Below are 15,837 nucleotides of genomic sequence, written 5' to 3'. Positions count from 1 at the left end.
TCCTATGTCCTATAAATGTGACCTGAGAAGTCCTACAGTCACATCCTTGCAATGTTATGAAAATTCTAATGGAAAAATATAGAAAATAGATTTCTAAGATGTTTTCTTCTCCCATAGTTTCACACAAGCCACAGTTAAGGGTACTGAGACAAACCATCGCAAACATCAAAAACCATCCAAAAGTGCCCAAGGTCTCTGACATAGGAGAGATAATGGGGATGTTTACTGCAGTATAAGAGTACTATAGAATAAGAGAGGAATCAGAGCTGCCAGAGATCGCTACCAGTAACAACTTACTAATTTATTGTTTTGACAGCCCCAGGAGAATGCTTGACACGAGCATCAGAGCTGGAAATAAACCCAAATGGCTGCTAATACACAAGCACAACAATCATTATTATTGTCAACAAATAAACTTTTTCGACAGTGTAGGTCCAGATATACAAACAATATTGTCTCAGGACTTTATGCCACAAACACCTATCCTTTTTTTTATGTACAAAAGTCCAGGTTTTGCTCTTTATAAAGTTTACACCCTAAAAGCACCCCTGAAGCACTCTAAAAACAAAGATAATCTCCATTTTATATGACAGTTTTATGGAAATTAAACTGGGGGCATTAGTTGGATGCAGAGTATTTTCCTAGAAGGAATAATGACATCATTAGGCGCATTAAATCATCTTTGCATTTCAGAAAAGGGCAAATGACTTATTAAGTATAAAATGCAATCTGTTTGTTTGCTAGTTTGCATGTCAGAGTTAGTGGAGGGAGAGGGATGGCAGCTCTTGGAAGCCAAAGACAGGGGCAAATGACACATTAATTAGGATGACAGTAATTATGTATTTACCCAGTTAATGAGTGCAGATGCTTAAAAGTAGATAATGGCCCAACATGTCCCTAAGGTACTGTGATTAGCTTAAAAGCAGCCTTTGTCATTTCGGCATGGTTTTCAACAGTGCGGTTTTCATCTGGCTCAACGCCAGAAGGAGTAAGGTCCCTGGATACCGTAATCGGTATTTGAAATATCCATGTCCACATTAAAAACACACAAGATTCAGAACGGAGATTCAGGAACAAAAGGCTGGTTAAAATTGATACACAATGGATACTGTACGTGCTTAACTTGTACAGAGACAGAAATTAGGAACCTGTGGAAGAAATTGGGATTTCCTGTGTGCTTATATTATTCACTTATCAATAGAACTGTCACTAATCAATAGATCTAGTCATTGGATACTAGTTAGTATGTTCTCAAGTGAGCTTGCTATTTATGAGAGTAGATTGTGTCTATGTGTCAGGGTTAATAGATGGTCGGGGTCAGGAGAAAGTACTGGTGAGTAAACGTCCCTTGTCATGACTACAAGGAGTGGTCATGGGTTGGGAGCTGTGAATCTCTTTCTCTGAGACTGTTGTAACGTCAGTACTGCCTGACTGTCACTATCTATGTTTACATTCTTGTTCCCTATAAAAGATGGTCCTCTGGCCTTCAGAGCTGAGAGAGACATGATTGAGACCCAAGCCTGGTATTGTGTTGTCATGTATTGTCAGAGGCCTGGTTTTCTCTCCCAATCGGCAGATTGATAATACTTATTCAAATCCAGAACTCAACTGAACCTTGAGACGGACAAAACACTTTCTTCATTAAACCCAACAAAAGTCTAAAACTGATGTGTCCTTAAACAGAATACATAGCATTCTTTAATATTTAGAACTCTCCTTTTTGAATTGCATTCTATTTTTTGCCTCAAATTGCATTCTGATAAGTCATAAATGTCCTCGTGTAACAGAGTTCAACAATGTAACATGAGGCTCCCTCATGTTACCAGGACCATTTGACAGTTCAGGGAGAAATGGTCGTATTTCTTTCTGTCTTTACGTATCTGTCACTCACAAGGTAAAGTCTAGAGTTGAGGAGGTTAACGTCTTATCTGTAATTTTGATGACACTGAAGGGCAGAGGAAGTAGTACTCATGTAAAAAACGAATTTCAGGATTCGTTTTTTCCCCCACTGACAGAGATGATCGTTAGAGGGCTTCTGACATTCACAAAGCCTTCAAACTAAGTTTAGAAGGGCACCATATTAACAATTCCACTGTTGCGCATTTATCACAGTTTTTTTCGCCCCGGTTCCTGAGAAGAAGAATCTGAAATCCCTGAATGATCTTGGCATAGAGACACTCAGAGAAGCCATTACTCTTCAAAACGACAGCAATTCGCCAGGCAATCTATAAGCATATATCATCTGGTTACAAAGCATTCATCATAGCTCCCGGGTATAGAGAATGGAAACCAAGGAGCCAGTGCGTAATGCCGTTGATTAAATCTCAAAAACGCACATTCTCCAGTAAAATCATTTGTTTCCACTGAATTACTGTGGACAGGTGCTATTAGTCTGGTACAGGCTCTTTGACTTTGGCGAAGAGGGCCAATTTTTCTTTAGTGTTTCATAGAGGGGTGGGGGGGTTAAGAAATGGCACGCAATCATGGAGTCTGCTTCCTTACTGCCGAGTACATCCAGCAAAAGTGACCTTGTCGGTCTGTGAGCAGACACCAAACTTTGAGAGAGAAGGGAGAAAATAGGGGAATGTGACAATGGGACCACCTCATAAGAAGTCACCCTGGTTCACAGCACTCGAATTAACGGAGAAATAAGAAACGTTTATCTGGACATTTTTACTTGAAAGCGGCGTCGACCCCTGAGATGACCAATCTATTGGAGCCAATCTGAGGGTCAAAGGCCAGCGTTGAAAACCTTTCCCATTCATAGTGTCAACCTCGACTCTAGAATTCTGCCGAGAGGAGGCAACAACACCACAACATGTTAATTGACCTCTTCATGCAAAACCGCAAGTGAATTTTAAACGGGATATGAATAAATAAGCAAACATACGCTCGTCTTGGGCCCCCCTCGCACTGCGTACAGTTTTGAACTCAATTTCACACTCCACTGCTTTCTCAGACAATTTAGACAGCCAGACACCAACAGCAGAAAGTGAGAAGACAATGTATTTTTTTATCGACTTTTTTGCAGAAGGGTTGTGTGTTTGTGTCTCTGTGTGTGTGTGTGTGTCTTAGAAGAGAGTGTGAAAATGTGTGTGTGTGTGTGTGTGCATGCACGTGTGTGTATGACAGAGAGAGGGTGAAAAATAAATATGATTCTACCCCAAAGGGAGAGGGAGGGAGGAAGGGAGGGAGAAAGACACTGGGCATATCCAAGGGAATTGTTTGCGCTATGACTCATCCAATGTTTGTCCCTTCGCTCCAGCAGACATCTTAGGAGGACAGGAAACAGTGAGCATCCAGGGAGAGTCCATGTTGCAAACACACACAAAGTAAAAGATCTACTGTCACTTTTCCAAAACGGCAAACCCTTTTGTCAAAATCCAACACATGCAGGTCCTGTACCGTGTAGAACTGTGGATGCAAGCTACTTAAAACTAAAAAACTGTGAGATATGATGGATCTTTAAAATTCTAAGACGTAGATAGAAATAGGGGAAAGGTCTACAATGTAGTTACACAATTCTCTTTTTAAAATATGAACGTAAATGTATTATTTGCCAATTCTAATTGCTTGTTTGCCAAGTTTTCAATCAGATTGAGTTTTCTGTTACAGTGACAAATCATACAGAAAAACGACAGTAACCGTCAGAAACCCATGAAACACTGACTGTCACTTGCTGTGTTTTCTGCCTATCAAATTCTGCAATCTCTGTTTGAAGGAACTGAGCCAGAGAAGAAGTTAAGACTGGCTTCTCATAAAGCCTGTCTTTAATTTGGCTTTATCAGTTGAACCTTTCAAAGGTGGGACAAGGACGAAACCTTTACGCTGGCAGGAAAATTAGTTCCCCAGATTTCTGCTTAGAACTCGGTTGATTATTTAAAACGGAGGCTTGTCGAGATATTCAGCAATTTCGTCGTTCCATTCAGATCCTAGTTCAGGTCTGCTGAGCAGTTTCTTATCACTGAGACTTGGGTAATTGGCTTAGACATATCAAATAAACTTTCTGTAGAATTCACAAGTAAGCAGGTATGACATTCTAATGGGCTTTTTCATTAGGTCTTCCGGCAGGGGGTAATGTGTTTGAAATTAATGTGACATTTTCTACTCCAAAGGGTTTTGGCCTCTTTTTTTTCAGGTCTGTCATCGCATACTTGCTGTGAATGTAATTTATGCGACGTTGTGATCTAATCCAATACATCGCCCTGTTTTCCAAGCGACCGGTGTAGGCCAGCTGAAGGAGAATGACACGCACATGATGCCTGTGAAAGAGAAGCAGAACCGTGTCGAAGGGATGGGGAGGACTATCTGATGGAACCAAGGTTCTTCTCAAGCCACACACAGGGGAAATGGCCTCCCACCGATTGGGGGTTTAAGAACTCAAGGCGGAATCGAAACAAATGGGCAATGAAGACTGGGCAAAATGAGGGCTAAAGGGGGCCGTCAAAGCATTCGAAACTCTTAATCATTTTGACTCAGCAGTTGGGATACAATGTATTCACAGCAGACTAAGTACCAATGATAACTTGGGCCACCCTACCACACTAAACCAACCTACCAGGCATGCTAAACCTAATCCAGATCTCTATACATACATTCAATTCTGTCATCAGTAGAGCTTTAAACATAGACATAAACGGAGAAGAAAAGTGGAAACATCTGAAACCCTAACCCTAACTTCACCACACAGTATCAAGCCATAGTCTTCAGCAGTCGAGTTCTATCTGACACACGTTGCTATTATCACCGTTTCCCACTAAACTGAAACTACCCGGATACTCCCCGGAGAGCAACCCTGAGCTGTACTCGCGCCTTTGCCATGTTTCCATGGAAACATTCCCATGGCATAGCCCATTACAAAAACAGACACTTGCACATCACTCAGGAAAGCTTTCAGGGGGATTTCTTTCTCAGTGTAAAAGGGCTGCAATTTTCCATCGCCTAAACTTCTACCCTCTTGCATTACCTGTATGAGAAGATGGAGGCACTTTGTGGATGTTTTTGTTTTTTGAAGGACTGGGGTGTGTCGTTTGATGCTCACGTACCCATTTTTGTTTTCAAAGAAGACATTTTGCGCCGGGTCATTCCATGTGCAATAGATTCCATCATGGCGGAAATCCCTGCAAGGGAGTGATCAGTTGTGCTTTTCGGAAATATTTAACGAAATGGGCAGTGTAAAACTTTTTGTCAATGGCAATTTCAGTTGCTTGAAACGCACCATGCTTTGAAAACGAAGCGATGAAAGTATTGACACACCTAGGCCGATACCACTTCCCCTTTCATCATCGATCTCACACAGGGCTCTACTTCTGTGAGTTGTACCGACAGTGAGTGAGTAGTCTTCAGATCCCATAATTTACCTTTTCCATTGGCGTGGATCTCAGAAGCCAAATCCCAAAGGATTTCATCAAGTCTAAACTTTTAAATAACAAACAGTCGCCTCCTTCCAGCAGCCCCTGTCCTCCATCTTTCAAATGAAGACGTATGATGAGGTTAACAAGCACACTAGTGTCAAACGGATTGTTTCGCATATTCAGCTGCGGGGAGCCATTACTCTCTGGCTCTGCTTGGTTTTGATTGAGACTCATTTTATTATGTCGTCTCTCCTCCATGTTCTGCTGTGTAATGAGTCTGGTGTTGCGATGATAAGACCTTGATAAAAGATCCAAATAGGCCATCATGACTTCTCTGCTACACAGAATAATAACCTCTATTTGGTAAATGTTGGGCTTAACTTTCGTTGGCAGAAGGACCTGTTTTTATTTATGGCCAGAGGCTGTAATGATTAGAGGATGATCGTTTTTGGGGGGGGGGGGTTCTGTCTCCAAATGTCAAACGTATTCAGTCCTTCAACTTGGCACCAGGGCCTCCTATATCATGTCTTGCATACATAGACCACAGTATTCATTTTCTCTCATGATTCTCAATTGAAATGACTTCAATTGCTCAAACTGCTGACTGGCCATTTGTACTCTGAGTGATTCAGAACGTTAGAAATTGCATATGACCCTACAAGGTTATTAATATAGAAGGAGTCACAAAATGGAGGCTTCACCATGAATGAGCCTGAAAATGCCTTATAACTATCATGATGAGTTTTGAAGTCAAATACTTGACAGTGCCACATATTTTCCTAATTACATTCCTTCTATTAGCATTAGCCAAATCATTATCACGTTTAAAAATTTAATGTATTTTTTATTTATTTTTATTTGTGAAGTCTAATAGAACTGCTGTTGCCTAACAATATCAGTTGGGGTTTGAGATGAGAGTTATTCTTAATAGGGATCAAATGTTAATAAATGTCAGTCATACCAACTGCAAGCTGATACAGCTATGTGTTAAGACAACATTGTTAGATGGATGCATTTTGTAACTGTTGCAGGAGCAATAGTTTGTTTTTTAATGAGGCGCTGAATCATTTTAAGTGCAATACATCAGATTGTAAATGTAGCACAGAACTGTATTTCTTACTCGTCTTTTCAAATGGGAGAGTGATTGTTGCAAACATGATTGCGTGCATACCCTGAAAATCATGATACCTGTGATGACTTGCAGATACTTATAACTATAACAGCCTTATACCAACCAAAACCCTTAGAACATCCTTCTGTCATTAGAAAAGTATTATGCAACAGAATTGTATTATACAACAAAAGAGATTAATTTGGAGTTGTACTCCACAACGGGGAACATTTATGTAAATGAACACATCGTCTCACTTATCAAAATAGAACTGGAAGGCACCTTCATCTCAGCACAACTTAGAAACAGAGAAAGAGAAAGCCATTTTGAAAAGCCCTCGATCCTCAAAACGCTGTGGCTTTTAAAAGTCACTGCTTCTGATTGTTTTGCCTTCAAAATGACATTAAAGCCACAAAAACACTGTCTCTGTAACACCCTTCGCAATCAAAGAAGGGGACAAGCAATCACATTTGGATGCGCCATGCGGACGTTAGCTGGTAATTGGCTGTCAACACGTTGGGCTGAAATAACACTCTATTCATATGTCGTGATGAAGGCAGAGTGGAGCTGAGAGCTGAGAGCTGGTGTGTGTGTGTGTCTTTTCTAAAGCTTTTTGTGGTATTCGGTTGCTGTTAAAATGTCTTGGGGGTACATCAAGTAGTTGGACCGGACAAAGGTTTAACCGATCTCACATTGATGCATAAAATATAGATATACACTATATGGTGAGTCTATGGTTCAAATCTACAGTCCTGGTTATGTACCTTTGCTAAACAAATGACAACCTACAGGCCAAGGAAGCTTGCCCTGGTTAATAAAGAAAAAGATAACTTGGGAAACAGAAGATTGCTATTTTAGAAAGATTGGGCCCGTGTGAATACTATTTTAGTCAAAAGAGCTGGGTTAGGTCTTTACCAAAGAGACAATGTAGCACGCCTCACGTTGAAACATTAGACCGGACCAGTAAGCCATAGCAGACTCAGTGGAAACACTGACAGAATATCACTGGGCAGTCATACGCTGTTCTTGACATCCCTTTTGACAATTACTTATGTAAGACTATTTCTTGCCAGCTGGTAGAGGAACCATTTGACAGGTTTATCACAAGTTTGACAAAAGTAATTTACTCAGCACCATCCTTTGCGACTCTTCCGGGAATAGATCATCCAAATAAAAAAGAATGAGAAGCCTACAGGGAGTCTGACAACTCAATGTCTCCCAAGCGCCAACAGAACTGAGGTGCTATTCACTCACCATCGTAAACGTGGGAAGAATCCAGGGCCATATACTTGGAGGTATACACAGTGATATATCTTCCATCTTGGGACACTTTGGTAGTCTGTAGATGTTCTGAACACAGCTGGGGCTGGAATTAAACAGCTGTTAAAGTTTAGCCTGCAGGATAGTGTCTTAGATTAGACGCACACACAGCTTAATGATGTTCAGGAGTTTCTTTTCAAACTTCGACAATGGCACTTTAAAAAGTATTAAAGCTCTTGAATGTAATGAGTGACATTATTGAATGACTCGGTAGGGCTTGATGTGTGCTACAATAACAAGTGTTGCACAGTAAAAGTGACATACAGCTCCCTGTTTCAAATGACTTTCAAACTGGAATTATTATTGTCACAAATGCTTGCAAGAAGACCTAATGTTTTGTCATTAACCTTATGGCAATCCATGTGTAGAATTGGCTTTTAGCATTGAAACCAGAGGTTTGAGAACAAGGTTTGAGAAGCACCACAACCGCAGCCCTACATTTAGCCTACTAGCCAAGGAGTAAAAAAAAAAGAAAAGCCAGACATCACAAAAGTTTGCAAAAAATATGAAAAAAGAAAAGAATAATCCTAAACATGCTAATGGTGTCTTCTCAGAAAGTACGCCGCCAATCCTCCGAGGACTGTGCTTGTTGATCTTGTAGCTGAGCCTGTCGCGAAGGGAGTTGGCTTTGATGTAATATTTCGATATTTCATTCGATTATGCTAGTTTGATTGTACGAGGTCATCCATCCTGCCCGATGTCTCTCCATATCCGTCAGGAGCATTTTGCTTTATTGGCTCGCTGGTTGACTCGCCGGAATATCAATGACTGTTTGATGGCATTAATGCGCCATTTGAATGCAGGCCTTGCAGTTGGGGAAAAACTCAAGCGGAGAGGACCAAGAGAATCTGAAAGTCAATTGTCAAAGGATGGAGGAATTTTTCAAAATGCAGATGTTATATGGTAAAAGAACAGCATTTCGAATATTCCAAAAAGAGGCATAAAGATTGAGTCTTTTTAGGGTTCTAGCAGTATGAGTTTTCATGCTTGCTGTTTAAATCCCTGTAGTCCTTTTTGTCAAATATTTCTGTCAGTTTTGTGGTTGTTCATCTGAAGAACTGCACCTCACATCGACTATGTTGAAGTAAAAAATAAACTGCTATATATCACTTTCTGGTCCTCAAAATGTGTGCAAGGTCATGTTTCTGGCAATACTACCAGTCTATTTATTCTGTTAAATTGCCAAACTAGCTCTTGTGTGAATCATGACTGCACTGTGAATGTACTGAAGTCCTCAGAGCAGAATCTTTGAAGATTATAATCCTGATTATTATTGATTCAACAGAAATTAAAACCATCAAAGGGATGGCCATTTAATTAAAACAAATGCTCCTGGATATCTTGTTTTATATGTTTATATGTTTTTGATATATCTTTCTTTGATAAAAATATATGCTGCTTTAACTTGATGTAAATGAAATGAGCACGATGAATCATTGCTCAGGGAAATCAATTCATTTAGTCACTCAGAGGTGCTAAGTTATTTATTGCTTGTCAGCATGTGCTGTTGGTTCAATTTAATTTCATGAAGGAGTATAGAACAGAGGTTCCAGAGAGGTGTAGACAGCGAGAAAAATGACACAGACGCTTTGAGACAAAGCTGTGTGACTGTGTGATTGCTGTGCAATCAGATTTCCTTGGGCTTTAAAATAAGCAAATGATACTGAAAATGTAGAGATTGGCTCTGATGGGCAGATACTCAGTATACTGCCAATTTAGCGTCTTTACAATACATTTATATAGCTGTATAAAAATAGAAGATCAAGTATCGGTCAAGCTGTGTAATGACAATCTTGCACAAGAAGCATTGAAATCACATTGATTGAGTATACACACAGACGAGTACGGAGAATTTAGGAAGCTCTTACAGAAAAAAACCTCTCTGTTTTTTTGTGCCTCAGAACTTGATGATTGATAGCCTGGTGGGCAGACGGCCATCTTGGAAAACAAAACTGAGAGATGCATGCAAAATTTGCCTTTCGACATTTGTTCACAGTTTGGCAGTGAAAACCCTCCCATCAATAGTTACGCCCCAGTGTAGGATAAACACATTGGCAGAAATATGACCCCCTTGGCTACTCAACTTATTCAGCTTCAATCCAATTTCTATCTTATTAGACAGAACACTTTATTTTATGAAATTGTATTTTATGGATGCTTCTGAATATGGGAAATGTTTGGCAATGAAGAGTATATTTTTTCACCAAAGCTAAGCTGACAGACCCCATGTAACTTTTTGGTAGGGATGTGAAATAAAACATACATAAAGAAGATGTTTATCTTTCTTTTTGGTCAGGCTACATTGTTAAGAAAACAAACAATCTTCTGGGACTAAAGTATGTAGGTTAAATATTTTTTTTAAACTTAAAGTAGACCTACATTTTTGCCATAAGTAGATATTTGTGCCCACTAACTTCTTTATCTCAGAAGCAGATATATGAAACCGCAGTGACAGTATCTCAGCACACCACTAAGGGTCCCCCTAGTGCTATAACGTCTTACACCTCTTTTTCAGATCTACATGGAGCACTTACAGATGTGACGAGCTGAGCTGAGGGTGTTTTTAAGTACACACTGTGCAACTGAACTAGGAGGGAATTTAATTTGATATTCTTCCTACTGAGACCAATTAGAATAGGGCATTTTATATTTGGGTTTTTCCTCTTGACAAGCAACTATAGGTTGAAAGCCGAAAATGCTCCAACAAATTACAATTAGCCCAAGCATTGTCCAAAGAGAACCTATATGCAGAGCACAGCTCATCATTCTTCCTTCTCTTTTCTAGCCCTTCACTTTGATTGTCGGAGCTATTTTTCCACTCATTCTAAATAATAATTCACACCCTAATGCTGCAAAATGACACCAACAAATATTCACCAATCACACACCACGGCCACTTCAGTTTCTTTGTACTCACTTTGCAAAGTGGACATTTTCCCATTGAGATCAGCAATGAGTAACAAGAGATACCCGCTACTAAACCACCGTGTAGAGAATAGCATAATTATATCTGCATTTACCGCCCCCCACACACCAAAGAATAGCCTCTTTTAAATGCAAATACCCAAGAGGCACTTCGGCGCTTATCCTGCATTTCATTCAATCCCTCAGGGTGGGGTGTTTTTTTGGTGTTGTTGCTGGAAACCTGCGTGTAATTGCACATGCCCCAGCCTGACAGTTTACCAGCACAAAGAGGCAGCACTACATTTATGAGGAAAAAGCATAAAACTGTTAGGTGAGAAGAGAGCCTGCTATTAATTCTAGTTCCGGAGAAGAGGTAAAAGCACCGGAAATTAATTCAAAAGCTTTTTTAATGGATCAAATAGGGTAAGTACTTTACTTGATATGGGTGAAGAGAATTGCCCAATTACATGACTTGTTGCCCATTGTAGGGGTTTTATCCGCTTGGTTTGGGGGCGCTGACTGTTCATGTTAAACATCTCTGGAGGATCCTTTCCCTTGACTACCAGTATGTGCTGAACTTGTACTCTCGTCAAGGTCAACACACTATCAACATACTCATTAAACACGAACCAAGTCCTTTAGTTAAAAACAAGATTGTTTGCAAGCACTGCACCATATAGCTGACACATCTAGTTCTTAATAGGTAATTGTCTTGTTAATGTCTGCAAGCAGGTAGTTACTATAACCTAGTGTTGCTCCATGACTGTTAATACAGTGAGGTCAATGAGCCTTACATGAACTCATGGTTTGGTGGACATTCATTAGGTGCACCTAGTGGACGTTCAATAGTCAATGCTTCCTTAAATCCATTGTATTAAACACAAAGGAAGGAGGGTAGAAGTGTACACTTGAGGAATGGGTGGAACAAAGACCTCAGGTATGCAATGCGATGGTGCATGGTGGAGTAACGTCACCACCTAGTGTGCAGAGGAGGCAGTACACCGAATTTCAAATGCATGAGATTGAAACAAACCTTTTCAGACACACCGTAACGGCTGACCAACAACAATTCCTTGCCTTCTAATTTATTATCATACTAATATATTCTATACTATCTTGGAAAACCATTCTGTAAAAAAAAAAGATCCATACAGTCAGGTAAAGAAAGTTATTTTATCAAACGTTTTTAGGTTACACAATATTTATCTCACAAATCCATAAATCACTGTACTTTGGTTGCCATACAATATGGACGAATATGTACAAGTACAGACGAAAAAAGAATAGTTCACTCAAGTCATTCTACAATTCTTGTAGAAATGAACATTAGCGCTGTGTAAGGGTATGCAAGTCTTTGTTTGAGGAGAGCTTTCATGATGTCTTGTTCACGTTGTTAGCCTTCATCAGGGCCTTGATGGCCCTGGCTCTCATTTCCAGCTCCAGAAGCTCCAGCTGCTGGACCGAGGGCTGACACGCCGCTGGAGCCGGTCCAGGGAGCGGTGCGCTCTGGACGGGTTGACTCGCAACGAGCACTGGGGCCTCGACGGGTGGTGCTCCGACCAGCTCTTTATCATCCTCATGGCTAGGAGTTGGCGCTAATGCTAGGATCTCATTCACACTTTTGTTTATGTCCTTTTCTAACTCGATCTTGGTCTCTATGGGCTTGTCCTCGACAGGCTCTGGGTTGGCGGGGTCAGGCGTTGCCGTGGCAACTTCCTTGGAGGCCTCCGTTGTTTCCTCGGGTTTGATAGCCTGCTTATCCTTGTCTTTGTGTCCTTCAATGTCACTATCGTACGTGTCCGCGTTAATGCTGAGGACGTCGCTCTCCTCTCCCGAGCCAGCATCCTCTGTCAAACGACATGAAAGGTTGCAGGTTAGCCTAGACACATAGGGAAAACTTTTTTTTTTTTTTATTAGTACACTGTGGGAAATACATGCTGTATATACATGAAGTGCTGGTTTGAGATCACGCACAAAATGGTGACATGGACAACCTTGCTTATCCTCCGTTTCACAAGTTTCCTTCAGAGAAGACGTAGAATCCACGATGTTGTCCTGCCTTGAAAGTGAAAACGACAACAAATGTTAATCCAAGGATTCCTTCTGTCGCATTCTTTCAGTTAAAGACCAACCCTTATGAGTGCACTACATGGAGTTGTGGGAGTTAGGGGAAGTCACTCACTGGCTTTCAGAAACACCCAGTTTACATTCCTCTTCTCCTCCTGAGGAAAGCTCTTCACCTGTCAAAACAACAACCAGAGTTACAAATACATAGATGGTCTTGCAGGACATACAAAGAGATGACAAACTGATGGAAGTTAGCCAGCAGAGTTATGAGTGTTGCTGAACGCACCCTGTCGTACCTGCAAGGATCTGAAGGAGGTTGGTTTGTGAGAGCTGCTCCAGTTGTTCCAAACAAAGCTTCTTAATCTCTTCCACACAACAACTCTAAAACAAAGAAATGAAAGACAGCTATTTCAGTTTGTGGGAGGAAGTCGCTGTATGGCCCGTTAATAAGAGCTGGCCTTACATATGAATTGAATGCTGCATATATATATATACCGTGAGAATCACCTTGAGTTCGTCGGGCAGCATTTTCTGCAGCTTCTTGTCCCCAAGCACGTGGAAGCATTGGTCCAGCATCTCTTGTCTGTCGGTTATGTAGGCACTGATCGGTTTGAACGGCACACTCAGGTCCAGTCCTCCCTCCTCGATATCACTGCCAACCTTGTCCAGCTCGGGGTCAGCCAACTCATCCTTTACGTCCTGTGTCAGGGGGTAAAACGTGCTCAACCTGGTGCAGTTACAGGCTACAAGTTTACAGTGATGCGTATTCATACCTTTCAACATGCTGACGTCCGTCACAATTTAGCGAAATAACTCAAGGCAGCAATGAATGAATGGGAGCAGTACGCTTCCCATGATGTGGTAAGATAGCTAGATCAGCTACAACCACTGTAATTTACTGCTAGTTACCATACAATCCTATGGTACTAATGTACCTCGAAAGTAGCTAAGCTAGCAAGTCTTACTTCCACGTTGGATTCCGTGCCTCTGGGTCTTCTGTCTACATGCTGCTCTTCTGTCTGTGAATGTTTCCTTTTGTTATCCCTGACCCTGCTTGTAGATTTCTTCTTTAGCATGTTTTAAATCTAATAGTTAGGTAGCGGGCTAGTTACTGTTATCAAGCTAACACGAAAACACTGTCGCACTGTCGCAGATAGCTTACGAAACGGATGTACAAACTAGTTCTTCTTCGTCACTTGTCCTAGAACCACGCACTAGCGCCATCTGTTGGATAAACAATGCAAAGCTTACAAAAAGGTCAGGTAGCCTCTTTTCTCCTCAAAAATATCTGTATACACCTTAAATATATTCATCCTGTGACACCCCACACCTTCTGTACTACAGACTAAACAGCTCACAGTGAGCAAATAAACATAAGGAATAATTCACAACCATTTCATGCATACTAAATTATAGCGTTTTCACTCCAATTGCTAGACCTAGGATGGTTAGGCCCCATTTTTCGCAGGAAAACACTCAGGCATCCAAAAAAACAAAGTCCACCGTGTAGCTAAACATAGATCCAGGCTAGGGAAGAACAAACAAGACTGACTGTCTTTAGCGGCAAAGCCACTGAGGCATCAGGTGCCCTTGCATTTGTTTCTGCATGACAGAGACTGGGCTTTCAAGGCGGTCTCGGCACCGGTGAGTTGTAAATCACTCTAATTGGTTGTCCTGCCTCTTATCTGGTAAAAAGGCGGGGAGAATATCGCAGGGCCCCCGATGCCTGGGCACCATGGCGACAGCTGTCTCCAGCTAATGCAGGTTGTTATCCTGATGCCATTCGCCAAATTATGCAGCGAATCTGGTGGGGCAGTGAGCATCGATCACAATCATGTCACGCTGTGTTTTCTTAGAAACATCTGCTCCTGTGAGTGGGAATATCGCCTTGTTAAGGTCTCTATGGTGGCACTGGCACAGCGGGAAGGGCCAATGCATTTGGAATCCATGCATATGGGGGGAAAACAACCATCAATTGTGGGTTGTTGACCTGCCAGCGAGTTAGCAGGTAAGTCCAGTCCCAGCTTCGTCCCAACCATGGCATGTGGTAATCATGCTGGCCAACCTCGGTTTGAATTCTGCTCATCTTAATGGGTACCGAGCTTTATGTGAGTGGCACTGCCTAACTGTTGGAGCAACTCGTCCAATAAGAGGAGGTTCATTGAATTCAACTGTGGCTAACTGAAAGCTGGGAGTCACTTCATGGGTTCACCTCTGTAGAACGCTATGGTCTGTGGAAATGCAAAATTACCGTTTGATGATGTTTGCACAGCAGAACACAAGTTCAATTGCTTGCCAATTTCTCATTGAAATAACATTTAAATTGATGACAGGCCTTGCTACTCCATTCATTTTAATGTACCTGAAGGGGCTTTTGACCCAATGCTCATAAATTCCAGTGGATCACAACCACCGTTCTCACCACTTAACACCTTCTGACTCACCAAGCCCTACTTTGTCTGAAAGAGAGAGGAGAACACAAATTTAAAACACATGCAGCTCAATATATTACATATCAACAATTCAGTTATGTCCCTGTAGTGGCTTTGGTAGTAACTTTGCAACCATATAACCTTTACTTATTTGGTCCTATTAAAAGGACATCCTGGGCTTTATAATTATGTCAGAAATATTAACAATCTTTGGAGTAGGCAGCGTGTAACTAAATCCGATAAGAAAATGCTTTTCTGCATTTAAATATAATTTTGTAAAGTGTAAAAACTCAATAAATACATGTCTATAAAAAAAAGAAAACGTTTTTCCAAACATAAAACATTTGACAACTTCACAAGGAGAAAAAGGTATATAGCTGCCCCAGTTCAAATACACATTTAACTACCTAAAGTCCATTACAAAGTGCAAAGACTGCTATAAGCCCCGGTTTTAAAATACCAGTCTCAATTAATATCTGTGCCTGGCACTCTGTACTCCGGTCTAGACGAGCCTCGCTAAGACAGCCCTCCAAACAGGCTCTTGTCATTTGATGTCATTGTCACCCCTCTTTCACACCCTTTGCAGCGAGGCACATTCCTGACATTTGTGTTAAAAAAAGAAGGTCTAATGGATGGAAGAATGGCCTGT

General features: G+C 41.1%; 1 protein-coding gene across 4 annotated transcripts; it reads right to left on the bottom strand.

Annotated features, from left to right (window-relative positions):
- Positions 1 to 11,874: 11,874 nt before the first annotated feature.
- LOC136967727 (caspase activity and apoptosis inhibitor 1) lies at positions 11,875 to 13,897 on the bottom strand. 4 transcript variants are annotated; one of them, XM_067261634.1, is made up of 6 exons: positions 13,722 to 13,897; positions 13,252 to 13,455; positions 13,039 to 13,137; positions 12,872 to 12,921; positions 12,684 to 12,748; positions 11,875 to 12,536 (listed from the first exon to the last, which is right to left on the bottom strand). In XM_067261634.1, exons 1-6 carry the CDS (start codon positions 13,830 to 13,832, stop codon positions 12,061 to 12,063), a joined length of 1,005 nt encoding a protein of 334 aa, XP_067117735.1. In that variant the 5' UTR covers positions 13,833 to 13,897; the 3' UTR covers positions 11,875 to 12,060. The 4 variants fall into 4 exon arrangements, with proteins under 4 accessions (XP_067117735.1, XP_067117736.1, XP_067117739.1 ...); XM_067261635.1 differs by having other exon boundaries at positions 12,872 to 12,929; positions 13,053 to 13,137; XM_067261638.1 differs by having other exon boundaries at positions 13,264 to 13,455.
- Between the last annotated feature and the right edge of the window lie 1,940 nt (positions 13,898 to 15,837).

The sequence above is a fragment of the Osmerus mordax genome, chromosome 23, assembly GCF_038355195.1.
Source record: "Osmerus mordax isolate fOsmMor3 chromosome 23, fOsmMor3.pri, whole genome shotgun sequence".
Classification (NCBI taxonomy): Eukaryota; Metazoa; Chordata; class Actinopteri; order Osmeriformes; family Osmeridae; genus Osmerus; species Osmerus mordax.
Note: the sequence above shows the minus strand (reverse complement) of the source record. Positions and strands in the feature narration are given on the sequence as shown.

Bases quoted from the DNA above. Each gene is read 5' to 3' on its own strand.
- LOC136967727 (XM_067261634.1), bottom strand. From the start codon at position 13,832: ATGCTAAAGAAGAAATCTACAAGCAGGGTCAGGGATAACAAAAGGAAA. The intron at 13,456-13,721 runs GTAAGACTTGCT...CCCCTGACACAG, and splicing joins GCACGGAATCCAACGTGGAA to GACGTAAAGGATGAGTTGGC. The intron at 12,749-12,871 runs GTGAGTGACTTC...TTCACTTTCAAG, and splicing joins CTGGGTGTTTCTGAAAGCCA to GCAGGACAACATCGTGGATT.